Source organism: Saccopteryx leptura, chromosome X (genome assembly GCF_036850995.1).
Source record: "Saccopteryx leptura isolate mSacLep1 chromosome X, mSacLep1_pri_phased_curated, whole genome shotgun sequence".
Taxonomy (NCBI): Eukaryota; Metazoa; Chordata; class Mammalia; order Chiroptera; family Emballonuridae; genus Saccopteryx; species Saccopteryx leptura.
In genome coordinates, this window is record NC_089516.1 from 124,713,597 (window position 1) to 124,740,982 (window position 27,386).

The 27,386-nt window shown below is 49.0% G+C and overlaps 1 protein-coding gene across 8 annotated transcripts in view; it reads left to right on the top strand.

The window, feature by feature from the left end:
- Positions 1-27,386, top strand: part of BCORL1 (BCL6 corepressor like 1) — a 69,619-nt gene that overhangs the window by 16,021 nt on the left and 26,212 nt on the right. For 7 of the 8 annotated variants that reach the window (XM_066356238.1, XM_066356240.1, XM_066356239.1 and 4 more), the window contains 6 exons: positions 7,422-7,551; positions 13,105-13,195; positions 13,475-16,747; positions 22,022-22,187; positions 23,268-23,348; positions 25,306-25,695. In XM_066356238.1, the coding sequence (XP_066212335.1) occupies positions 7,466-7,551; positions 13,105-13,195; positions 13,475-16,747; positions 22,022-22,187; positions 23,268-23,348; positions 25,306-25,695 (4,087 nt within the window). In that variant the 5' untranslated portion in view covers positions 7,422-7,465. The remainder of the gene's footprint in view (positions 1-7,421; positions 7,552-13,104; positions 13,196-13,474; positions 16,748-22,021; positions 22,188-23,267; positions 23,349-25,305; positions 25,696-27,386) is intronic. The other variant, XM_066356241.1, reaches the window with a different exon arrangement.

Genomic DNA, 27,386 nt, shown 5'->3' on the forward strand with positions numbered 1-27,386 from the left:
CCAATATGCTAGAATCAGTCGAGCCATGGAGGGCTTCAGGAGGGGAAGAAAGAGAGAGAGAAAGAGAGAGAGGGAAGGATGGGAGGGTGAGAAGCAGATGGTTGCCTCTCCTATGTGCATTGACCGGGAATCGAACCAGAGGTTTCCACACGCCAGCTCGATGTTCTACCACTGAGTCAACCGGCCAGGGCCACCAGATTAACTTTTCAAATACTGTCTACCTTGGTGAAAATTACTGTCTGATACAGATGCTCTATTACCTCATTTTGTGTCCTTTTCTTCCTCATACGCATAACGACCATGCTTTGCTTGTAGTTGTTGTGAAATCTGCCTGTTTGGATCTTTATTTCGAAACCAAACCAAAAATCTACCCAATTTTTAAAATCTGCTTTGAGACTTTAGTGGGGCCTGCCTCCTGTTACCAACTCCCCTTAACCCTGACTTGGGGGGGACTCTAATTTGATGTTCTCCCTCTTTTGATACCACATTCTCTCTAAACTTTTCTAAAATATCTGTCTGCAGTGCTTCCCCACAGTGTTTCAGTTTGGCCCATGATGGTGAAAGATTTCAGGTTCCCCTATTTCGCTTTTCCCTTTTGGTTGTTATACCCTATGGACTTCTCTTTTAGGCCTTTCACACCTGCCCTTGTCTTCTAGCATTTTTTCCCGTCCTTTTGGATTTTTTTGTGGTAAGATTTTTGCTTTGTATGGTTTTTCTTCTACCTGCTTTCCCTCAGCTTCGCTGCTGCTGTCACTGCTTTAAAATGATTGTTCTATTAGTCCATTTTCTTTTTGGTTTCCCCTCTTTCATAGTGTGGCGGTCATGTCTGGCCACCTACTCTCTGCTGTCTGCTCGTTGGATTCATTCCCCTATGTGTGCCTGTGCCTCCTAAATTGCCAAGTCTTATTTATTTAGTGTTTTTCAGCCACACTTAGCACTTTGAGTTGCTGGAGCAAGTGTTCTTCTTTGTTCTCACCATAAGTTGGATGTGCCTTTTGAGTTTTTCCCCACGAAGTTGGCCTAGCTCGTAGCAGTCCCACTGCCTTCTAGGCAGTGATCAGCATTCGATTCTGGGACCATGAAGCTGTTTATTTCTTAACAGTGATATGGTGACATCTGGGAAAATCCTTTGAGGCATCTCACATCCTTGTGCCTATGCTTCCCGGGCCACATGGGGTTGCCAGGATTCTTCCAAGTTCCTTTTTTTTAGGAACTTTACCTTTTGCCTTTGATGTGATAGGTCCCATCAGTGAGAAAGAATGCGAGAGTGAGAGATTGAGAATGCACACCACACGCGGGTGTGGACGCTGCAAGCAGAGTGGTACGCTAGTGTGCACAGCAGCGACCTACTGAGTGTAGCGTGTGTGCAAGCTGTTTCCTGTTTCGCTAACATCTCCTCAGAAGTAGTATATAGTTGAGTGGTTAGTGATTTGAATGGACGTGATAGTAAGAAAACCAAACCCTAGGGCTACTGAATCAGAAACTCCAGGGCTGGGACCTGGGACTCCTGTGTTCTGAACTGGCTCCTCAGTGATCCTGGTTTGGGAAACATCAGTGTCTATTGGCCATCTTGACTCCTCCTGTCCTATGTGGGCATTGACAACATCATTGCCTCTTTAAAAGTTCCTTTTGTTTACTCTCTGGCTCAGGGGGGCCCATCTTACCTTGTGTAGACTGCTTAACTGGATGCTTTCCTGCCTGTGCTTTCTATCCCTCCGTGCCCTTCCCCAAAAAGGGCTACTAGTAATTAGCAGCAGTGGGCTTCACAGAGGAAGGGGTGCAGCTCTGACAAAATCATAATTAGAGAGTGGGAGGCCGAGATTTAAGAAGATGATCCCCTTTGGGATCTTGTGAAAATGGGGTGTGCAGTATCAGTTTTGCGCTCTAGGTAGTCATAAAATGTGTATTGTGTGGTAATTATTTTGGTTTTCACTTGGTTTTATTTTTGTGGTTGTTGCTATTTTGGTTCTGGGGGGGAGTCCAGAAACTCCTTTAGATGATGATATTTTAGATGTTGTCCTGTTTCCAAATGCCGGGATTCCCCCCTCTGATTTCTGTCCCAGGCACTGCAAACTACAAATCCCCTCTAAACATAACAGAAATCAACCTGACTAAAAAGCCCATGGGGATTGACTTTTATCAGGTAGCCACTAAAACTCGTACTTCACGTTGGAACTCATCTTACTGCAAGAGCAGCCCTTTGCGTGACTGGGGTCTTCTAATGCTTCCCACGGAGAAAACGTGAGAAAAGTACCTACCTGATATAGCAGGCAACAGGCTGAGCTGTTTCTTAAACTAGGATATCCCAAGATATTCTAAGATAGAGTCAAAACTTAACCAGGATGCTCAAGGAATGGGATCCTGGTGAACTGATGTGAAGTCAGTTTGTCGTAACCCTTGTTGAAATCTTTCTAAAATTATGTGTTAACCTGTATGACTGTCTTAGTAGTATTAAAGATAATTTTCAGAAAAGCTAAAATCATGAGTCTTGTACACATATAAAAATGAACACATGTTAAAGCTTTTGTTTTACTCATTCATCAACAGGGGAACCAGACAGATATTTTAGATCATTGAAAAGTCCAAAAGCACAAATTTATATGGAGCAAAGGAATTGAGTTGCAAATGGAAGCCAGACTGGTTTTTCCACAGTGGGAAAGGAAGTCAATCCAAACTCTATGGGACAAGACGGTTTGCATATCCATCAGTTACCTGCAATTTACAGAGGTGCAAAATAGCTTAAAGACAGTGAGTGATCCCAGATCAGCTTGGATTAGGAAGCTCCAGAAGTGTGTGCTATAGGCCAGGCAGAGATTTTTCATTGAAGTACAACAGCTTTTCCTATAGTCTGTAGGAATGGTGGATACTTTTTTGAGGATTGATTTTGCTTCTTGTAATTTCTTAGAGTCATCACCTCAATTCTCATCCAGGATTCAGTTCCATATAACATGCATTTCCTGGTTACTTACTATACTAAGACTAGAGAAAGAAAAAAAAAAGATGGTATTTCTTACCTTAAGTAACTGATTGCCTGGTGGAGGAGACAAACATGCCACGCCCCCGCTGCCACGCTGTGGAGGAGAGTAAGAATGGGGGCTGGAATGTTTTGGAACCTGAGAGGGAGGAGGTAACTGACTAGCGGCTGGGGCTGGGGAGATGACATGATGACATTTAAGCTAGGCCATGAGGGTGACTGAGGGAGGAAGAGGGGACAGAGGAGAGACCATTTCAAGACGAGGAAGCAACAAAGTCCTGAAACTGGATGGTCTTTTCAGGGAAGGGGCAAGATTGCGAGGCAGTAGGAAAGTGGCAGGCTGTGGCAAGAAGACAGAGAGAGGTTCGAGGCTGGGTCATGGAAGGTCCCGAGTGCTGTGCTGAGAAGTGCAGGCTTGATTCTGAAGACTGGGGGGGGGGGGGTCTATAGAAAGCTTTTGAGGAGGGAGGGGATGATGGGATCGAACTGGTGCTTTAGAAGATGAATTGATTGTAGAATCAAGAGATTCAAGACAGAGGGACCAGTTAAGAGGCTATTGTAATATTCTGGATGAAAGATGATGAAGGCTTGCATCAGGGTAGTGGTGAGGGGCTTAAAAAGAGAGGATGGAGATGGCGTTATTGAGGCTTGGCTCCTGATTGGATGTGGGCAGTAGGGGAGAGAAGGTGTTGGAGACAATAACTACAATACTGAAATTTCCAGGCTAGGGGATAGTGGAGCTATTGACTAAGATAGGAAACACGCTGGGCGAGGGGGTGGGGTGCGGACCATGTTCATGGGAACAGATAATGAATTCAGTTTGAGACACACTGAGTTTGAGACGCTCGGTGGACATCCAATTAACAGCAAGTTGCTGGCAGCTGGAAATTCTGGTCTGGTCCTAAGGAGAGAGGTCAGGGCTACAGATACAGTTTTGGGCATCATCAGCACATGGAGGGGTGAAATGAAACCGTGGAAGTTCATGAGCTGAGAGAGAAGGAGGGGCAGGGCTGACAGATAGGCAGACACACAGAGGGAGAGGTGGGGGTAGTGGAGAGCCGGTGTGAGCCAGACTGACTAGAGGAGGACAGGAGAGTCTAGCAAGGGAGACTGAAGGCTGAGGTGTGAAGAAACAGAGTAGAAGGGGAGGGGAGGAGGGGGAGAGGGAAGAGAGAGTGGGGCCTGAGGGAAACAGAGGAAAGTGAAATAAAGGAAAGAAAGGACCGGGGGCAAGAGAGGCTGGAAAGGAGAGAAGGTTGGAGGAGTGGGAGCTGTGCCAAAGAGAGATAGGAGATGGGGGGAGAGAAGGGGCAGAGGGGGGACCACAACACAACTGGGAGAACAATGGGGGAAGAGTGAGGTAATGAGGAATAGATGCAAATAGGTGAGAGGTTGAGGGGGAAGGGAAGGAGAACAGATTTATGGGGGGTAGGAAGAGAAAGAGGGAAGGAAGGGGAAGAGATGGGAAAGGGTGGCCAAGGCAAGGAGACACCAAGCATGATAAGGGCCAGGTTTCTGGGGCAGCTGGAGGGAGAGAAGCGCCCTAGAGAAGCCAGCATGCACTGAGGCAGGACAGCCAGCAGAGGGGCAAGTACAGGGAGAGAGACAGAGTCAGCAGTAGCCTGTGCTGCAGGAGACGCAGTAGCGTGAGAGCCAAGAAGAGAATGGGAGCATGTGGCTCTGCTCACCCCACTGCCTCTTTCCCTTTGCTCATGCCCTGCGCACCATGCTGGCCTCCTAACTCTTCCTTGATCTTAGCAGGCAGCCTCAAGCCTTAGGACCTCCACATAGCTTGTTCCCTTTTCCATGGAAAGCTCTTCCCCCACATATTCACATGGCTCACTGCTTGGCTTCTTTCTAGATTTTGAAATGTCTCCTCAGCAAGATCTACCCTGATCACCCACCTCCCTCCTTCCCTCCCTCCCTCCTTCCCTCCCTCCCTCCCTCCCTCCCTTCCTTCCTTTTTTCCTTTCTTTTCTTTTCTTTCTTTTTGTACTTTTCTGAAGTGAGAGAAGCGGGGAGGCAGAGACAAACTCCCGCATGTGCCCAACCGGGATCCACCAGGCAAGCCCACTAGGGGGTGATGCTCTGCCCATCTGAGGCCCTTGCTCCATTGGAACTGGAGCCATTCTAGCACCTAAGAGAAGCCATGGAGCCATCCTCAGCACCCAGGCCAACTTTGCTCCAGTGCAGCTTTGACTGAGGGAGGGGAAGGGAGAGATAGAGAGGAAGGAGAGGGGGAAGGGTGGAGAAGCAGATGGGTGCTTCTCCTGTGTGCCCTGACTGGGAATCGATCCCAAGACATCCACATGCCGGGCCAATGCTCTACCACTGAACCAATTGGCCAGGGCCTCTTTCTTTATTTTATTTTTTAAGTGAGAGGAGGGGAGGTAGAGAGACAGACTCCCACATGTGTCCTGACTGGGTTCAACCGAGGGTAGCTCAGCGCCCTAGCTGACGCTGAAACCAGTCTAGCCACTGGCTGCAAGAGGGGAAGAGAGAGAGAAGGGGTAGAGGGAGGAAAAGAGAAGCAGATGGTCGCTTCTCATGTGTGCCCTGACTGGGGATCGAACCTGGGATGTCTATATGCTGGGTTGACGCTCTACCCAGTGAGCCAACTGGCCAGGGCCACCCATTTTCAAATTGTAGCACATTCTCCCCCCAACCCCTGTCCATCATCCTGCCACTTATCCTGTGTATACAGTGGTCCCTTGTCCATCGCAGGGGTTAGGTTCCAGAATGCCCCGCAATAGGCGAAAATCCGCAAAGTAGTGACCTTATTTATTTTATTATTTATACATATTTTAAGGCTTTAGGAACCCTCCCCACACTCTTATAAACCTTTCCCACATTGTTATTAACCTTTCCCACACTTATTTTGCTTACTTTACCAAAAATAATTAAAATAATAAATATATAAAAATACCTATATACCGCAAAATCCCGCAATATAGTGAAAAATCCGCAATACAAAATTAGACATATACAATTTTTAAATCCACGATACAGTGAGACTGTGAAAAGTGAACTGCAGTATGGCGAGGGATGACTGTACCACCTTCTAATATGCTATAAACATAAAATCATTGAATATGTTTACTGTCTGTCTCATCCCACTAGAATATAAGGTTCATGGAGGCAGGGATTATTTTTTTGTTGCTAATTGTTGAATCTCCTGTACCTAGGACAATGCTGGCATGTAGTAGGAGCTCAATATTTTTTTTTAATTTTTATTAATTTTAATGGGGTGACATCAATAAATCAGGGTACATATATTCAAAGAAAACATGTCCAGGTTATCTTGTCATTCAATTATGTTGCATACCCATCACCCAAAGTCAGATTGTCCTCCGCCACCTTCTATCTAGTTTTCTTTGTGCCCCTCCCCCCCAATATTTTTTGAATGAATAATAATATTGTGTTGAATATAGACAACCTCTGAAAATTATTTAAAGGATAAATGAAGCAAATCCCTAATGTGACTATGTTTTACTATGATTTGCTTCTTTGGAATGTGGAGAACAGCATAAAATTCTGATCACCGTAGGTTTCTGTTAAGTTGAACTTTGATAAATAAGGCTTTTGGCTAATAAGTTAAGTCAAAGAGTTTAAGAGTCTCAAGACAACAAGCTCAATGGATAAATCTCCTTTTTAAATACCTCATTTTCTCTAGAAGGTTAATTGGCTGTGCAGTGGGTGTCAACTGCAAGAGTTGGATACTGGCTGGTGAAGGGGATGGTAGGTCATGAGGATGACAGACTAAAGGAAGGAAGGGACAAGGACAGAAATATGTGTTCTTTATAGAACATTGTATTTTGCTTGTTTGCGGCTGGAGTTCAAGGAGTCCAGTATTGCATCTGATTTGGAGGTAGCTTTAAAGCAGGTTAGATGCATGAATCATATCTATAATAACACCCAACTTGAAATCAGAATATAGTATTTTTGAAGGGCTGAAAAAGAAAGTGTGTGCTTCCTTTGGAGAGCTTAAATTTGCTACATCACTTAAATGCACTTCAGTACCCATGCATTAGAGTTTACAAGAAAAAGATCCCTAGTAGTCTTTCAAGGCACTGTTCACATATGGGAACGACCCCCTAATTGTAGTTAGTTAGCCTGTGAGTAGAAAAATATACTGTCATCTCATTTGTCTGAAATAGATTAAATTTCCTTGAACAGTCAAGCATATCTGTCTTTAGGATAATTTACAAATCACTCTAGGTGATTAACAGTGTCCTCGTCTTCCATCCAAAAACCTGTGGATTCCTGGAAAGCTGGTGCTCCCTCATTCCCATCTGGGCCTTCATTTCCCATAGGAGGCTGGCCATGAGAGAGACTGCTTTAACATTTTGGTGCTTTAATGACCTTTATTTAAGTGTTTCCTTGTTAATGATGGCTGAGCAGGTGGTTACACGTTTTGATTTTTGGGGGGGGGGTTCTTTTTCCTCAGGGGAAGTGGCCACAGCAGGTCCTATCTGGTGGTGAGTGGCTGTCATGATCTCTACAGCACCGCTCTACAGCGGCGTACACAACTGGACCAGTTCTGACCGGATTCGCATGTGCGGTATCAACGAGGAGAGGTGAGGAGGCTAGGAAGGTGGCCGCTGTTGGCTTCCAGTGAGCAGTGCCTACTCACCAGAGGGGTTAGCCGCTGCAGGGCCTGGGGGGGATCCCAGGGAGGGCCCTTGGGGAGGTGGCTGTTGGTCATTTCTAATTTTCCTGAGGTAGGATGGGGCTGGGATACTTAAGTGGGCTGCTCCGCCCTGCCATTCCTGTTCAGACAAAGGTGAGGAGGCCAACAGATGATCTTTCACCAACTAGTATCTGTCTACTCATTAAGAACTGTCAGATGGTAGAAGAAGGGAGGCTCAGGCAGTGGCAGTTTTTATTTGCTGCATCCATGTTCGGTTCTCAAGGGTACGTATAAGATACATGTGGCCTTTGTTATAAGCGTGGAAGAAAGGCAGTTCTGTCACTTAGCTTTATACTGAGTACTATTAGTGGGTAGTCTGGTTGGTGACTGGCGCTTTCCTGCCTCATGAGGCTAATGACGATTCACAGTAAGATCCTTAGGCAGTATCAAAAGCAGATCGAACTGCTTAATGTAGTATCCACACACAACCGAGAGTTGTGGATGCCTGCCTGATCTGTGTGTACTTTCAGTTTTCTGTACATCAAAATATTTCGTTGATCAAGCTGTGCCATTTCCTTATCATGCCCCATGGGAAGAACACTCAAAGTGATCTTTATATTTTATACTTTACTTTCCATAACCCTTGCTCAAAGAGCCGTGTGTGATGGTTGCAATGCCAATCCCAATTTTAGAGAAGGCAGGGGTCCCCCATGCTTGCTGGTGTCTAGCTGTTGTTCCAATTCATGGACTGTTTGCATCAGATCAGTCACCTAGAACACGGGACGATAGGGCTTTTCCTAGGACTCAAGAGCTGGCATCTCCTTGGGCAGATCTAGAAGTGTGTGCATGGGTATGTGTGAACGTGGGGGAGTGTTGGCGGTTCCGAGGGAAAAGAAGGGATGTCTTTGTCTGCATCTGCTTTCTTTCTTTGTTGTTAACTGGAGAAGTATACTTGTCTGAGGTTCAGGTTAGGAGAAAGACCTTTCTTTTCATTTCAAAGCCATTAGTACCTGATAGCTTAATGTTCTTTATACCAAGGAACGATTTAGAAATGAACTTAAAAATAATTGAATTTTAGAAGATAAAAGTCAAGACCAAAGGAAAATAAGAAATTCTTCTCAGATCTGCATGAAAAAGGTGTTGTCCTTTGCATACGAGGTATGGCTTTAGAACCTTACTAAGGGGTGGTCTGGGGAAGGCAGGGTGGTGGGGATTGACTTGTGGAAGTATTCACTGGCAACTAGTTAGAAGTGGTTGAGACTTTGATGCAGAGATCTGGACTAGAGCCTTCCAAAAAATCAGTGTGTAAGTTAACCTTCCTCCAGTGACCATTCTAAATGTCTTCTGAGAAAGGAGCAGGGAGTGAGCCTGAAGTCTGATTTTACCTCTTTATGGACCTTTCTTGGGATGTTAAATCATCAAATATGCCTAGTAGTTAAGATGACCTTTGAAGTGCTGTCACTTCTGATCTCATCTACCCTCTATTGTCGCCTGCCTATTACAGTCTACCAGGCGTCCCCAAACTACGGCCTGCGGGCTGCATGCGGCCCCCTGAGGCCATTTATCCGGCCCCCCGCCGCACTTCGGAAGGGGCACCTCTTTCATTGGTGGTCAGTGAGAGGAGCATTGTATGTGGCGGCCCTCCAACGGTCTGAGGGACAGTGAACTGGCTCCCTCTGTAAAAAGTTTGGGGACCCCTGGTAGGCCATGCTACCTCTGATTTCCAAGCTGTAGTCTCACCTTATTTGAAAACCATCTTCCTCAGCCCTTTACAACTTGTAGAACTTAGACGTTTTGGGTAAAAAGCTGCACCTGTGGTTTAACTCTTAAAGTTATGTTTTGGAAGCCTGGCCAGCTTCAGCCTCCAGCTAAATGTCTGCTTGCTTGCTTCCTTTCTTGCACCCATTTATTCCTTTATTTAACGAACATTTATTAACCCCATCAAGAGCAAACCAGTCATCAAGGACATTGGTGGTGAGTGCTATGGAGTGACATATACAGGTCCTGTGGGAGTCTAGATGCAAGAATGGCCACTGTCCTGGGGAAAACCTGACTGGCAGTGGCACAGTGGAGTGAAAATCAGCCTGGGACGTTGAGGACCCAGGTTCGAAACCCTGAGGTTGCCGGCTTGAATGTGGGGTCACTGGCTTGAGTGTGGCATCATCAACATGATCCTGGGGTCATTGACTTGAAGCCCGAGGTCGCTGGCTTGAGCAAGGGGGCACTGGCTCAGCTGGAGCCCTCAGTTAAGGCCCATATGAGAAGCAGTCAGTGAACAACTAACGTGATGCAAGTACGAGTTGAAGCTTCTCATTTCTCTCCTTCCTGTCTCTCTCTCAAGGTGAAAAAAAAACAGCCTTCCTGGGGGAATAAGGGAAGGCTTCTCAGAGGCGGTGACAGTGGTGTTGGTGCTTGAGGGATGAGTAGTTTCAGGTGAGGGTTGGCATTTCCTACATGGCGTGTATGGAGGAGAACCTGTTTGGAATGAAGATGATCTTGGGGTGTGGCGGACTAAAGCAGTAAAATTCTGCTGAGGCTAGGAGCAGAGGCAGATTAAGGTTGAGGCCTTGGGCGCAGAAGAAAGTATTAGGCCCCATACATTAGAAAAAAGTGTAAAGTTGGGGTTTTGCAGGGCCCTTCAGAAGTCAGGGCCCAGGGCACATGCCCGGTGCACCCCTGTTAATCCGCCTCTGGCCAGGAGATAGGGAGCCTGGTGTGGGCCCTGGAGTCAGGGCCCAGTGGGAACTGTAGAAGGCCTGGTCTCTCAGTGGTGCTAGCCCTTAATAATTAGGAAAATGGCCTGGAAAGGTTATGACCAGTCTGGTTTAAGTTCAACAAAGCCTTAAGCATAACAGTCCAGGGTCATCTCTGTTGGGAAGAAATTGTGGGATTGATTTTCAGTCCTGATTGAAGCCTGCTTTGACCCCTGCTCCCTCCTCCCGGCTACCTGAACCCTCCTAACCTTGCCTGGCTGACCGAGCTCTGCAGTGCATGTTGCTCCTGTCCCAGGTTGTCTGGATGTAGCAATCTCATGTGTGTGGGGGTTTGCCCACCCCTCTTCTCAGGGGCTTTGAAATGTGGCCTTAGGACATTTTCCTAGAGCCGAGGGCTCTGGCACTAGGGTAAGTCACAAGGACTGCTGCTCCTACTGCCATTGCTGCTGCCACCTCTGGAGTCTCTGGGCTGGCAGCTGGCTCTGCATTCTCTGATAGAGGGCATGGTTTTGTGCTTTCAAGATGCCAGGTGGGAGTCAAGCAAGGGAGGGTCCAGTACGCAGCCAGCTCACCTTTGCACGGTCAGAAGGGGAGATGATGTAAGTAAGTGGCATCTTTCTTCTGCAGTCCTTCGTGTGGGGTTGGCGAGCGGGGCGGGGGGGGGGGCTCCGCCACTTCTTCCCCTGGCTGCCCCCCACCAAAAGCATTCTTGGCCGGTCTACTCGGAGCACGCCTCTCCCCCGTCCCAAGGCTGGGAGTAAGTCTTGCTCTTCTGGTCTCTCAGGAGTTGATGTCAGAGTATGTTTTCCCGTCCCCTCAGGCCCCTCCCCCCCTCAGATTCCTGATTGCATCTCTATCTAGGCCTTGCTCCTCCTTACCATTGTTTCTGTTTGTCACCCGCAGTCATTGCCAGCAAAGAACCTTCCCACTTCTGCTAGCTTAGCTGTCTTTTAAAGGGAACCAGCCACCCCTTCTCCCCATCAGCCACTCTGGAGCCCTGAAAAGATGGGGAGAGGCCTGCAGTGATCCCCCTTGTGTGTTTTTGCTTCGTTTGCCCCAATGGGAGGGAGGAAGTTAGCAGGGTGCACCCTAGGCTCATGGGCTGGACTGCAGGTGGACAGACTGCCCTTTGGCTAGGGGAGCTGGGGAGGTGGGTGCTGGCTTCTTCGGGGGCTCAAGGTGAGAGCTCTGAAGAAGGGAGGCAGAACCCAGGCAGTCCACCTCCCCGAGGGCCACAGAGCACCGCTGCCTTTGCCCCCAGGAGCCACAGTGGAGCACTTCTGCTGGAGCTTTATTGTCCTACTGAAACTTGCCAGTCAGCCACCTGACGGCGGCTGCGGCCCCAGTGTGTCCTGCCGAGGCACGCAGCGATAGGCTCTTGCTGTACTCAAAGCACCAGACTTCCAGCAGGTGCTTTCTCTCTTTAACCTCACCCTTCCAGTCTGATATCTTTTCTTCCTTCCTCCCTTTCTTTTCTTTGCTCAGGGTGTACCATTTTCTAAGGTTCTTAGCCGAAATTTAGGGAAGAGTTTCTGAGCAGGTGGGGGTACGGTGAAGTTTTTCTCCTTTGGCACCCAGCTCTCTGGGCTTGAGTCCTTCCTTCTGTGATAATACCAACCTGAAGTCGTAATCTGTGGCCTTGAAGGCCTCCCTTCGGGCGGTGACGTGAGGCCACCTGGGCAGTGGGGAGCTGGCAGGGGCGGGACAGAGAAAGGCAGGAGCAGGCGCTGATGGGGGCGGGAGTTCGGCAGGACTTGACAAAGCTGGAAGAGGCACCTGGAGGGAAAGAAGCTGAGCCCTTGAAGTGCCCCTCAGTACTCAGTGGCCTGATGGCCTCGAATCAGCATCATTACATGTGCAAATAAACGAGGATCTGCTCCAGGTCAGCCGTTGGGTGAGTAGGTGATGAGTCAGATTTAGAACATGGGACATAGCGGAGGTGGCGGTTGTAGGCGAGGGTTCCCCTTGTGATGCCTGCAGCTTGCTTTCCTTACCGACTGTTTTTTCTTTAAGTATTATGTATGCAAACAAATCAGAGTCTTTTATTTCCTTTTCAATGCTTTCATCTTAAATGGGTTGAACATACAAGTACAAAATACAATTATTTTAGAAATTCCAGTTTTGAAGTGCACAATAGTTTGCATGGTGTCTGTAGAGCCTCTTCTGAGATGGAGCGAGCACCTCTACTCAACTCTGGGTTCTATCACAACTGTAAATCAACACAGTGTACTAAAAATAGAGGGAAGGTCTAAAAGGGAGATAGAAAATAATCGGCAGCATTTTCAAAAGTACAAGTTACACTTAAGAATTGTGTATTAAAGGCTTATAGACTTAAAGTAAGATCGCGTTTAAGAAAGAAGCAGTTTGCATTGAAGAAAAAGGCAATTTGCGTGCCTTTTGAGGTCTTCTGGGACTCACGCCTCCCCTTTTTGGCAGCGTCCGGTGCCTCCTGGGTAGTGGCTTTGACGTCCGAGCTCCGGAGACAAGGCAGCAGGGCGGGGGTGCCGCACACTTGGCTAGAGCCCTAGAGGCCAGGCTGCGTGGCCCGAGGACAGTTCCTGTGGATGTCAGACCAGGCTCTTGGCAAGAACTTGGCAAAGCTGGCTATGGAGACTCCAGCTTGTAACCTAGAGCCTGCAGCTCCTTGTGGTTTTCCCCGAGCCACCAAAGGAAGCTGGATGGGAAGGTTTATGTAACCCAGGCTGGCAGGGGCCGTTCTGGGGAAGGTGGCTGTGGCCCAAAGAGTAGGCCTCATGTCCCTTCTCTGATTGTGTCTCCCATGCTAGAAGAGCACCTCTTTCTGATGAGGAGTCCACGACAGGTGACTGCCAGCGCTTTGGATCTCAGGAGTTTTGTGTCAGCAGCAGTTTTTCCAAGGTAAGGGGCCATGTGGAGCCACATGCCACCCACCAAAGGGTGGAGCTGCACTGCTTGGGCGATGTGCTTAGCCTGTCATCCTCAGAAGAGGGACAGGAAGGGACAAGGTATTTCCCAGGAGTTGTGTATGTGACACAGAAATGGGCAGCTGCTCTTTGCTGCTGCCGAGATCCGGTTGGCCGAGTGCAAGGAGGACCGGCAGTTGCCTGTCCTGGGCCCGGGACACTAGCACCATCCACAGAGAGCTACTAAGATGGGTGTGCCGCTCTGTCGTTGCAGGTGGAGCTCACAGCAGTTGGAAGTGGCAGCAATGCCCGGGGGGCAGACCCAGATGGCAGTGCAACAGAAAAACTTGGGCACAAGTCAGAAGACAAGCCTGACAACCCCCAGCCGAAAGCGGACTATGCTGGGAATGCGGCAGAGTCTGAGGGCCTCTTGGTACCCCTGAACAGCCCGGGCAACGAGCTCAACCTCCCCCCTCCTGACGGTGCCGAAATCGGCAGCAGCAGGGCCGACTGCTCCTGGACTGCTCTCAGCACACAAATGAGCAAGCAGGTGGACTGCTCACCCACCGGGGTAAAGCCTTTGGACTCTCGGCATGGTGTTGCCGAGAAAAATACTTTCATTTTGGCAACTCTGGGAACTGGAGTGCCCGTGGAGGGAACCCTGCCTCTGGTGACCACTAACTTCAGTCCGCTGCCAGCTCCCATCTGCCCCCCTGCACCCAATTCTGCCTCCGTCCCCCCGTCGGTTCCGGATCAATTCCAGGTTCCTCTCTCGGCCCCTGCCTCAGTGCCCCATTCAGGGCTAGTGTCTGTCCAGGTGGCCACTTCGGTTCCGGCTCCTTCCTCTCCATTAGCACCAGTCCCGGCTCTGGCCCCAGCTCCACCGTCAGTGCCCACACTCATTTCTGATTCGAACCCCCTGTCGGTTTCAGCCTCAGTCCTGGTGCCGGTGCCAGCTTCTGCTCCCCCTTCGGGCCCTGTCGCCTTGTCCGCTCCAGCCCCTACGCCCATCTCAGTCCCAGTTTCAGCTCCTTCCTTGGCCTTGATCCAGGCTCCCGTCCCCCCATCGGCCCCGACCCTCGTCCTCACACCTGTCCCCACTCCAGTTCTGGCTCCCATGCCAGCGTCCACACCTCCAGCAGCTCCTGGGCCCCCATCGGTGCCGATGGCCACTCCGACCCCATCCTCCGGCCCCCCTTCCACCCCCACCCTCATCCCTGCCTTTGCTCCTACACCGGTGCCTGCACCCACCCCAGCCCCGATCTTTACTCCAGCTCCCACACCCATGCCGGCGGCCACGCCCACCGCCATTCCTACATCTGCACCCATCCCAGCCTCCTTTAGTTTGAGTCGAGTGTGTTTTCCTGCAGCTCAGGCACCAGCTATGCAAAAAGTCCCTCTGTCTTTTCAGCCAGGGACGGTACTGACACCAAGCCAACCACTGGTGTACATCCCACCTCCGAGCTGTGGGCAGCCGCTCAGCGTGGCCACACTGCCAACCACTCTGGGGGTCTCCTCCACTCTTACACTCCCCGTTCTGCCATCCTACCTACAAGACAGGTGTCTCCCTGGCGTGCTGGCCTCCCCAGAGCTACGGTCCTACCCGTATGCGTTTTCCGTGGCCCGACCTCTGACTTCAGATTCTAAGCTGGTCTCTCTGGAGGTAAACAGGCTTCCGTGTGCTTCCCCGTCCAGTGGCACCAGCACCCAGCCTGCGCCTGAGGGTGTCCCTGGGTCTTTGGCAGATACTTCCCTCTCCACTACTTCTGCCAAGGTGCTTCCAACACCACAGCCTTTGCTGCCAGCACCCAGCGTGAGCTCAGCCCCACCACACCCCACCAAGATGCCAGGGGGCACTGAGCAGCAAACAGAAGGGACTTCTGTCACTTTCTCTCCCCTCAAGTCACCTCCACAGCTGGAGCGAGAGATGGCCTCTCCACCTGAGTGCAGCGAAATGCCCCTCGACCTCTCCTCTAAGTCCAACCGCCAGAAACTTCCATTGCCGAGCCAACGCAAGACGCCCCCCATGCCCGTGTTGACCCCTGTGCACACCAGCAGCAAGGCTGTCCTCTCCACGGTCCTTTCCAGGTCTCAGCGCACAGCCCAGGCTGCCGGCAGCAATGTCACCTCATGCCTAGGCTCGACTGCCTCACCCTTTGTCATCTTTCCTGAGATCGTGAGGAATGGGGACCCGAGCACCTGGGTGAAGAATTCAACTGCACTGATCAGCACCATTCCTGGCACCTATGTTGGAGTGGCCAACCCGGTGCCTGCTTCCCTACTGCTGAACAAAGAGACCAACTTAGGCCTCAACCGAGATCCCCGCCATCTCCCCAAGCAGGAGCCCATCTCCATCATTGACCAAGGAGAGCCTAAGAGCACCAGTGCCTCCTGTGGCAAGAAGGGTAGCCAGGCCGGAACTGAGGGACAGCCAAGCACAGTCAAACGCTACACCCCAGCCCGCATTGCCCCCGGGCTGCCGGGCTGCCAGAGCAAGGAGCTCTCTGTATGGAAGCCCGCAGGGCCAGCGAATATCTACCCGCGCTGTTCGGTCAACGGGAAACCCACCAGCACCCAGGTTCTGCCTGTAGGCTGGTCACCGTACCACCAAGCATCTCTGCTTTCCATTGGCATCTCCAGTGCTGGGCAGCTGACCCCCAGTCAGGGGGTGCCCATCAGGCCCACCAGCGTTGTTTCTGAGTTTGCTGGTGTGTCATCCCTTGGCCCCAGTGAAGCTGTGCAAGGACTTCCGGAGGGACAGCCACGGCCTGGGGGCCCCTTTGCTCCAGAGCAGGACACCGGCACAAAGAACAAAACTTGCCGGATCGCTGCCAAGCCTTATGAAGAACAAGTCAACCCTGTCCTTCTGACTCTTAGCCCTCAGACAGGGACTCTAGCGCTATCTGTTCAGCCGAGCGCTGGGGACCTAAGAGTGAATCAGGGGCCTGAGGAATCAGAGAGCCACCTCTGCTCTGATGACACTCCTAAGCCAGAAGGCCCCCAGGGGACTTGTGGCCTGAAGCTGACAGGAGACACAAAACCTAAGAACCAAGTGCTGGCCACCTACATGTCTCACGAGCTGGTCTTGGCCACCCCCCAGAGCCTGCGCAAGATGCCTGAGCTGCCTTTGCTACCTCATGACAGCCGCCCCAAGGAACTCATCTTGGACGTGGTCCCAAGCGGCAAGAGGGGCTCCAGCACAGAGCTTCCGCAGCTCGGAAGCCAGGTGGATCTGGGGCGGGTGAAAATGGAGAAGGTGGATGGTGATGTGGTCTTCAATTTAGCTACTTGTTTCCAGGCTGATGGCCTCCCAGCAGCTCCCCAGAGGAGCCAAGCCGAAGTTCGGAGTAAGGCTGGGCAGGCTCGAGTGAAACAGGAAAGCATAGGGGTCTTTGCTTGCAAGAACAAATGGCAGCCAGACTCAGTGGTGACCGATGGGGTGACCGAATCTCTGCCACCTAAAAAAATGAAGTGTGGCAACGAGAATGATAGTGAGGAGCAGCAGCCACAAAGCAGGGTCACAGCCCGGAGTTCCCATGGACCCAAGGTGAGTACCGGGATGAGGCAGAGGGTGAGCTGAGACACCGGTGGTCTGCTCTGTCCTGCAGGTGTCAACCCTGTTTCACTGTGGCGGTGTGCTTGAGTCACTCTGGGAGCTGAACTGAGTGGAAGGCTTGTGTAAGGTGAATAATGACCTGAAGTTCCATTTCTATGTCACATTCTTCCTCCATGGTGTTTTAGCATGGAGAGGGGCTGCCTTCTGTAGGATGTGGGAAATTACTTTGTCCCTGAGGTGAGGGAAGCCGTTGTCCTGAGACAACTGCTGCCCTTGAGAACTTGGGGCCCAGAGACGAAATGGGCCTTTGACATTGTCCTTCTCTCCCCCACTGGGGAAGTCTGCTCAGGGTTTGCTGGGAGTTTAGTGGGGCTAGAGCCAGTTTGGCCTCTGGGGTCATCAACCCATTTTCAAAGCCTCCCTCAAGGCTTAGCGTGGCAGCTTTGGGGTTCTGCCCATTGGAAATCTGGTGTACCAGGCAGGCAGGCAGGCATCTGGGCCTGGGTCTTATAGGCTGAGGGTGGTGGCAGGGATGTAAGCATAAAGGTGGGCCAAGAGCACTTGAATTCAGTGGTCCTCAGTAGGTGACCCGAAGGCCGTTGGTGAGCCAAGGAGATTCTTAAAGCCGTTGAGGATAGGGCTTATTTAAAATATAAAGCAATTTGAACTTATATTAATAAACCTTCAAATTGAATGCTGATATGTATATATATATATATATATATATATATATATATATATATATATATATATATATATATCGATGAATGGATTTGTAGCCAGAGCACCATGAATTTGTTTGTGGCAGAAATTCATCTTTTTTTTTTTTTGGACTATAGAGTGCTTTGAGAAGTAATGTGAGCTGTGGGCCTTGTCCCCAGAAACATGACCTCAGAATTTTGCCAATAATTTTAAGAGGTTCATGGACCCATTCATTGTCCAAAACCAACTCATGGACTCCAGGTTCTGAACCCCAGGGATAGAGTTCGAGCAGGTTTTACTCAGTGACCTTATAACCTCCTCTGTGTGACAGAGACGTGCCAATTAGGAACATAGGTCATGACATAATAGAGCATTCATAGTAGAACATTTACTCTGGTGACTGTGATCCGCCCTTGGTGGTAATAAGAATAAGAATAGTAACTCGTGTCATTATAGTTGTTACCATTTGTTGAACTCCTACTATATACCAAGAGCTTCCTATATATGTCACCTAACTTAATCCTTACAATACCGTTATGAGGTAAATGCTACATCCAATTTACAGATAAGAAAATAAAGGAGCCTGACCAGGCGGTGACGCAGTGGATAGAGCGTCAGACGGGGACATGGAGGACCCAGGTTTGAAACCCCAAGGTCACTGACTTGAGCAAGGGGTCACTCACTCTGCTGTTGCCCCCAGGTCAAAGCACATATGAGAAAGCAATCAATGAACAACTAAGGTGTCGCAACAAAAAACTGATAATTGATGCTTCTCATCTCTCTCCCCTCCTGCCTGTCTGTCCCTATCTGTCCCTCTCTCTGACTCTCTCTCTGTCTCTGACACAAAAAAAAAGAAAAGAAGGGAAACAGACTGAGTAGGTGAGTTACCCAGAGTTGCACAGCTACTAAATTGCAGAGCTGAAACTCAAACTCGGGTCTCATTGCTCTAACGTGGACATTCATCTCAGTGACAGCACACTGTCTTCCACAGCCTTGAACTGCAGCTGTTTCCCTGACCGCTTAGCATGTGTTTGCCGAGCAGCTCCTCCATGCCTGTCCCTCAAGGCCACAGGGATACATTGTCAGGAGGGTGTAGCATTTTCATGAGATGTGTGCTCTCTGGAGCCAGGCACATTGCCCAAGTTTGAATCTGGGCCCTACTTCTTAGCTGAGTGATACCAGTCAAGTTACTTAATCTCTCTGACCCTCAGTTTTCTCATTTGTACAATGAGACAATAAAAGTGTCTACTCTAAAAAATAATAATAACAGTGCCTGTTCATAGGTCTGTAAAGATGAAGGAGATGATGTCAAATGTCCAGAGTAGGCAAATCAATAGAGACAAAAGTAGATCAGTGGTTGCCTAAGGTTGTTGGGAACGAACAGATGGGAGGGATGGCTTTATGGTAACAGCTTTCCGTTTGGGATGCTAAAAAAAAGTTCTGAAACTAGATAGTAATGATGGTAAAACAACTCAGTTGACTGTATTAGAAACAATTGAATTGTAAACTTAAATGACCTGTATGGTGTATCTCAATAAATTCTATGTCAATAAAGCTTTGGTTAGAAAAAGATTAAATGATCCTGGCCTGACCTGTGGTGGCGCAGTGGAGAGAGCATCAACCTGGAATGCTGAGGTCCCTGGTTCAAAACCCGGGGCTTGCCCGGTCAAGGCACATACAGGAAGCAACTACAATGAGCTGATGCTTCCTGCTCTTCCCCCCCCCCAAATCATCAATAAAATATTTTTTTAAAAGATGAAATGAGGTAGTGATATAGTAAATGCTGAGAATGATGCCTGGCATATCGTAAGTGCTTGGTTAAGTGGTAGTGGTCACTGTTGTTATTGTTAGTATCACCAACAAAATGAATGTGGTCTGTTGTGGACCGAAAGCCAACAGGGACTTTTCAGTTTAGATTTTGGGGGGACAGAGGTGTGGGGAACTGGCAGTAAACTGACAGTCTGCCCAACCCCCCACCTCACTTGTTCTGTGAAGTTGCTAAATGTTATTTTTTTCCCACACCTTCATGTTAGCTGTGGTGCTGGATTGTTTATACTCATCCTACCCCCCATGGCCCTCAGAAAGACTTGAGGCAATTTTTTTTTTATCCTTTGTTTTGTGAAGTTAAGATAGTATGTATGGTGTGGTTTTCTGCACTTGGGAGAATTTTCAGGATGCCTTGGAAATGTGACTTTTCTTTAATAATGTCCTTGATTTGCTAATGGCCTCACTTTGCCCTATAAATAAAGCAGGTAGGGGGTTGGAGAGCATGCTCTGTTCTTGCCATCAGCATTGCAGAGGCCTCCTGATCCCATCCTTTTTCTTTTTAAGCCTATTTTTCTTAATTCCACCGTTCCCACTCAGGACCTGGGATTACTAGCCGCTGTGGTTCGTGGCAGTGGTCCCTTTTCTCATGGAGCTTATGTCTTGCAGATGACTTGATTGACAGGCAGGCACTGCCTCTTCCTAGATTGGATGAACTGTTCACTAGCCCAGTGACAGATGTGGAGAGAAGAGAGTAAAGTTACAGGGTCAGGGGCCTTGCAGCAGCCCTTAGCAATGACCTGTAGTGATTTAATAAATGTCCATTTTTCAGGAAAGCAAATAATTTAGACCTTTCTTTTCTTTTGTTCCATTTTCCTGAGACACTGTTAATAAGCGAACTATGATTGGAGGTTAATTTAAAACAGCCCCTTTCAGCGCATGGCCTACAGTCAGAAGAGTTGCCTGTCTACAATCCCACCTGCCACAGGGCTTTGCAGAATCCTGGAGGGCCTTTTGAATTATCAGAAAAAAGAATTCTGCTTCATCTGGCTCTGGGTGTATTAAATTGTCTTCTCATCTTTTGTAAAACTTTGCTCACTAGAGCATTCATCTTACATGGTGATCCCATCCTCCTAACTTTTTGCCTAAGTTGGATTGTGCAATATATTTTTACTCTCAGTGCTGCCCCTGCAGGACATACAGACAGAAATCCCTTCTAGATTATGTACTTGTTTTTGTCTGTGTTAGGAAGTAAAAGTTAATGTTTTGTATTTGGAAGAGCCAGCTAAAAAAATGATATTCAGAAATAAATAGGATGTGTTCAAATTTACATGCATGCAACTTTATTCCTCTGACTTAAAATAGTGTTTCCTTGGCCGGACCTGGAGCTGAGGTTTGAAGCAGCAGTTCCCAATCTTCTTTTCTCCTCAGTTCTTTTCTTCTCCTAACACTTTGGTTTGTAGGAACTGGCAACAAGGAAAGGGAGGAACTGGACTTGAAGTTCCAGCTCAAACCGCTCCTGAATAAGAAGCAGGAGGAGTTCGTGTGATAGTAGGAGTCCCCGGAATTTGATGGGGAATGGTGACTTTCCTGTCCCTGGAGAATTGAGATTTCCCCTTCCCCTGGAAAATGTTCCATCAATAAGATATCTGTCATCCCCTCAGCTGGAGCTAGACAGTGATAACATTCTGGAAGGTGGTGTATGGGTCTGCTTAGGGGAAAACAATTCTTTCTTCCTAGGGCTTGCTTGCTTTCATTATTAATGGAATACTGGAAATTCCTATGTGACCCTATTTCTTGTTTGGTGGCATGGAGAGACGTCACAGCTTGTGAGAATATGTGACTGTTAGGCTGAGAGCGTCCTTATGGGGTGTGAGCACCACCGTGGTGCCTGCCTGGTGCATTGAACAGGAAGCGTGAGTTGGACTGAGCAAAACAGTCAAGGATGCAAACAGGGAAATAGGAGAGTGAGCACTAATGCGAAGAGGCCCAGGCTGGGAGTCAGGAGCTCTGGGTTGTAGTCCCAGCTGCCACTTGGTCACTGCAAGCACAAATAAGTTAACTTGGATGTTTGCCTGGTAAGCGGCACCCCCCAAGTGAGCGGATTCCGTGGGTTGTGTGTTCCCTGGACAAATCATTTCACTTCTTGTCCTGGAACCTCATTTTTCTTGTCTGTTCAGTGGGGATGATGTTAGCTTCCCTCTCAGCATTGTTGGGAAGATCAAATCAAATAATAGAGAGGAGAGTATTCTAAAAAGTTGAAAATGCTGCAGGGTATAACGTGTCCACGTCTGTCCTAAGTGTGGGGAGATATGAATTGCTCCTGTGTCAGGCCTTTCTTCTTGCCTTAGTTGAATGTTTTCTAGTATTAATTTGTGCATGAAAATGGATAATTTTTCTTGAGTTGGCCAGTACGGTCAGTTCTTTTCAGTTGCTGGTGTCGGTATCATTCACAGAGGACTTATATGAACAGTGTAGTCACCCAACTTGCAGAAGAGGCATTTTTGTTTTTTGCCTGTCTCTGTTGCTGTTTGGATATAGAGCATATGGGGCCTGACTTTGCACCTTTTCAAATGACTTTGGGTGTTTATTTAGTGTGTGAATGCAGACTGTAGGCCTGTTTAAACTGATGGGGCATGGATATCTATGAGGATTAGCTAGGGCACAGGATTCAGTTCCAAAAACTTTCATAGCCCACTACAGAAGGCAGCAAGTGGCCCCTTACCCTGGCCCCCACCTGGGCAGCTTTCTTAAGAGGCAAAACTGACTGCAGACCTGACCCTCTCTACCTCTCCACAGTGCCGGAAGCCACCTACTGATTCCCAGGAAATCACTAAGAAAAGCCCCAGGGGGGCTTCAGATTCAGGAAAAGAGCACAATGGAGTCAGGGTAAAGCACAAGCACCGGAAGCCAACCAAGCCGGAGTCCCAGTCTCCAGGAAAACAAGCAGAAGGCCACGAGGAAGGTAGGCCCCTGGGTCCTGGCCCTCCGGGCTGGGCTGCAGAGGGATCCCTCTGGCAGGCTGGGAGGAGGGGCTCTGAGACTGACCAACAAGTGAGACTTCCTCATTCTGGAAGGAGAATATAATTGACACCTGAAATCACAGACAAGAGAGAAGGGAGGAGCAGCGTATTTGCCTCACCCTGGTTGCTAAAATGAGGCATACTCTGAAGGCGGAAAGAGATGGTTTTCTGACAGATAAAAGTCAGTCCTGTGACAGAGTAGCCAACTCATTACCCTGCCGTAGGTCTAGGCATAGAGAAGAAACGGGCTTAATGAGAATTGAGACAAACAGCAGAACGAGGGTTCATTATACTGTTTTCTTTACCTTTAGTGTATTTGAAAATTCCCGTTATAAAAAGCTAAAAATTAATAGCTAGCTAGCTAGAAGGGTTTAGAGAAATTCTAAACCCTTATTATTTAGGGACACACAAGATGTTTGGGGTGGTTAGGTGTGTACTTAATCTGTGTGCTCTGCCACTAGGAGTTTCTTGGTGCCCTCATCAGAGAGAAAAGCCCAAGTATTTCTGCCCACAGTAGACTGTATTCATGGCCCTTCCCTCTGACATGACCTACCTCTTTTTCTAGTCTCTTCTTACATAGCAGTTAGTTTCCCTCTGTCTGCCGCTTCCCGCTCCCCTCTTCCTGCCTCGCTCAGTCCTCTAAGATTCATTGAGGTTACCCTTCTCTGGGATCTACCCCAGCTCTGTTAGCACTTCGTGGAGATGCAGCAGCCGCACAGTCATACAGGCAGCCTGGCCTTCTCCTTTCTGGCATGCTGGCAAACCTGTTCGATGCACACTGCCTTTTTTGGTGTCAGCCAAAATGACCCAACTCCCAGTTTTCAAAAGCCACCTAGAAATGCTCCTTCTCTAAAAGAGATATGTAGGTGATAGCAGTGTAAGGGGAGCTGACGACTGACACCCAGGGAAAATACAGACCCTCCCGTGATTTTCCCATCTGAGCCTCTCAGGGGGGCTTTCCGGTCCTTAGTCTCTGATTGTGACATTTCTGCCTTCTGCCCCGAAACCACACGTCACTTCAGGTTCCTTGGAGAAGAAAGCAAAGAGCAGTTTCCGTGACTTCATCCCTGTGGTTCTGAGCACCCGGACGCGCAGTCAGTCTGGTGAGTGAGTCTGAGGCTATGGTCCATCTTGGCACTGCAAGGACAGGTGGAAATCTGGCCAAGTGATTTTTGCCATTGGCCTAGGTAGGAAGTTGGGAATTTGATTCACTGTGCCAAGGCATCCAGCTCGTGGTGGAGACAAGAGAGCCCAGGGTGGGGGAAAGGGAGGGGAACTGCCCCAGATTTTAAGGCTATTAGATCTTCAGCAGAGGGATTTGACATCTCTTGTTGGCAGCCAGTGATAGAAGAGGAAAGGCCTGTGCCACTTCGGGAAACTGGCTCTACTCCAAGCTTTGGCATTTCATGATTATTGGGTCCAGTCTCAGGCACAGACCTTTAACCTTTGGGCCTCTATCTTATTGCCCTGTGTGACAGACATCAGCATAATTGGAAATGGTCATTGAGTGGTCAGGACCAGCAGAGTCACATTTGGTCCCCTGAATTTGTATTAGTCAACCACCAGCATTTAAAAAAGGATAGCCCCTTCTAGCTACCACTATTGTCTGCTAGCTGTCATGCTTGTACATAATACTGGAAACGGTTGCCCTGGTTCACCCAGATTTTCAGGCAAAGCGGGGAGAATGGGCAAGCAGGGCACAGTATAAGCTCAGTTATCTGACATTATGTTAACTGGCACCTTAGCACACAGAGAGTGCAGGGTAATTGGGGCTCATAATGACAGCCCAGAGGCCTCACGAAATCCTCAAGTGTCCTCTGAATCATCAGAGTGATTACGTGGCGGCCAGTCCCATTTTAGTGTTAAAGACACATTTGAGTCTTCGGAAATAGATGATTCCTGTGCGATCTCTATGGTGATTCGGTATTAACCAGAATGTTCGATTAACCAGAACACTTCATTCCCTGCCTGGTCTGTATAATGGAACGCTTGCTGGAGATTTGCTCTTTGTACGTTGTCTGACTGACCTGAAGCTTTGGTCAAGGGCCACTCTGTTTGCCTCAAACCATTTCTTTGTTCTGTTGGCCTCACTTGGCTTTGGAGATTGCTGAGTTAATAGCCAGGTCTTGGAAGAAAGGGGGTGGTGTCAAGGATCTGCTTCTGAAGGGGCTGTCAGATCCCCTGCAGGTCTAAACTGGTCCAATTTAAGGTTGTACTTTTGTTGTTAGCAGAGCTGAAGGCAGGGATGGTGAGGAAAGTGGCCTCTTGGCAAGGTGGCAGAAGAAGGCAGGGAAGGTTCCATCATCCTGAGGTAGGTGCTGGGAAAGGCTTTGCCAGCGGTGAGGGACAGCTGCAGTGGGCAGGGGAAGGTGCCAGGGAGAGCTCCACTCCTAGGCTCTTGGCCACTCAATAGGAGGTGGGGTCAGTGTGAGGGAAGAGGGCCTGGCTGAGGAGCATTTGGGTAGGACTAACCCAGGCTGTGTCACAAGAAAGGAACTCCTCCTTGCTTTGCTTTTCCTTAGACTCTTCTTTTGTGACAGATCTGCTTCCTTAGGGTGGCTCTGTCAGTGAGATGGGTGGTCACATAGTGAGCAGGGGTGGCTGTGCACCGTGCCCCCTTCACTCTCTTCTAAACCCTCATTTCTCAAAGGGCAGGGACCTGTGGCCCTCTCCTGCCCCTCCCAAAGTGCTCGGCACCTCCTCGGCACTAAGTAAGCGTTGTGGAATGAAATCAAGTGGCAACGTGGATGAGGAAGGGTGTGTGGTTTGGATAATCGATAGTTGTATGACATATTAGACTCTATAAAGTGCTTATGGGCAAATTATCTCCTTTGAGCCTCAAAACAGTCCAGTGAAGTCAGTTAGGGCAGTGAACAGTATCCCCGTTTTATAGACAAGGAAACAGACGTGAAGGGACTTGCCTGCTGCATACAGCTAATAACTCGCAGGGCCAGAACTTGAACACAGACCTTCAAACTCCGAATCCAGGGCACTTACCTCAACACCATACTTTGTCCTTTGGGAGAGGTGCCTGACCACCTCTGTACATCCTGTCCACAGGAAGTATCTGTAGCTCCTTTGCTGGGATGGCAGACAGTGACATGGGAAGCCAGGAAGTCTTCCCTACAGAAGAGGAAGAGGAGGTGACTCCTACCCCAGCTAAACGTCGGAAGGTGAGGAAGACTCAGCGGGACACCCAATATCGCAGCCACCATGCCCAGGATAAGACTTTGCTGAGCCAGGGACGCAGGCACCTATGGCGAGCCCGAGAAATATCCTGGAGGACAGAGGCTGCCCGGCAAATGTGGGACACCAATGAGGAGGAGGAGGAAGAGGAAGAGGAGGGCCTGGTGAAGAGGAAGAAACGGAGACGGCAGAAGAACCGAAAGTATCAGACTGGAGAGTACCTGACGGAGCAGGAAGAAGAGCAGCGGCGGAAAGGGAGAACAGGTAAGGCCAGCCGGGGGCGCTGCCCTGATGAACTGCTGTCACTATCCTCGAGCTGCGGTGACTGGCTTCTGGGTGCCCTCGGACATGTTGGGTGATCCCCTCTCTGCCTTCTCCACACCTGCTAAAGGCCTTGCACCCATAGAAACCCATCAGAGGGGCTCATTTAACGCCAGTCTGAGGTTTTGGCTTGGGGTTGAGCTCAGATGAGTTGGGTTTGGACTGACCTGCAGGTGAGCTGAGGACACGTAGGCTGAGGGAGTCAGCTCTTTGAGGAGGCTGGGCTCTCTCTCCTAGAATCCTGGGGTCAGGAAGAAAGAGGGCATTAATTGGCTTCTCTGGGATAACTACAGCTCCGAAACTAAAGTACAGTACAATGGTTTCCACAACCCAACAGAATAACTTCAAGTAGAAGTAGGCACAACTTTGCTTTTTCCCTTAAAGCCACAAAGGCAATGAAGAAGCAGGGTGAAGCTTTGAGGTGACCCAAGGCGGCATTATTTATTTCGTTGGACCTCAGCTGGAAACACAGGCAGCTCTAGGAGAAAACCAGGCTTTCTTTGGCCACATCAGGTGCTATAATATGTAATCATGGAGGCACAGTCTGTCCCTAGCTAATATCAGTATGTTTCTCTAAGTACTGTTCAGAGCATTTACCTATAATGGATTTCTAGATGAGCGAAAAACGCATCCCTGGGCTCCGAAATACGCCTCTGTCTCTCACTCTTTCTCTGACCTCTGCCTTTGAAGCAACAATTGATTGTCTCCTGTAATGTATTCATCCTGAGCTACTGGTAAATACCTGCAGTTTCCTGATTAGCAAAAACTGAAGAACCACATACCGAGTGGGTAGTAAGTACTGGGCTTGCTGTAATGCAGAGAAGCCTACACCTTATTTCTGTCTCTGTTTAAATAGAGACATATATGATACCAATCCCTGCACTTATGAGAGTAATTGAGGTAATTTTCGTCAACTATGAGACAGCAGGGATTTTTTTTTCCTTTTTTCCGCCGGAGCCATAATGGATTGGTTAGGAATGAATTGTCGAGCCGTTGGCTCTGCCATTTGTATTAGGATAAAGAGGAGCTTTTGTATCCCCGGTCTTCTCTACTGAGGGCTTGTTTCCTAGAAGCCTGGACACTTCTTAGTGAACTTACAGGCTTTTGAAACCAGAAGAACCTTCAAGGTTTCCTGGTCCAGTTTCCCACCCAATATAGAGATCTCCACAGCACTCTTGGAAAGTAGCCTTTACTTAAGTAGATCCAGGAGCATGGAGAACACCACTTAGCAAGGCCTCCTGTTTGACTGGGGGGCGGCTCCAATTGTTGAAAAGTAGCTCATTCTCCGTCCATGTGTGTGTCTTAAAGGTTTCCAGCTGAGGCTGTTGGCTTTGGCATATGGTCTGGTCACCTTCCTCCAGATGTGATGGTGACATCTTCCTGAAGGAATTGCCTGGCAAACAAATGCTCTGATCCCTCCTATTACTACTGCCTTCTAGGTGGACATCAGAGAATCAGGCAGAGGCCAAACTAGACAGGTCACCTTATTCCCATCTGAACTTTATGACCTTTTCTTTGGCCCTGGGCTTGTGTTATCTCCCTTCTTGACCTGCGGAGGGGACAGGAAGAGCTACTCCCACTCCCACACCTACCACCTCCACACTCTGTTCCTTTCTATGCTGGTGGGAAGTCCT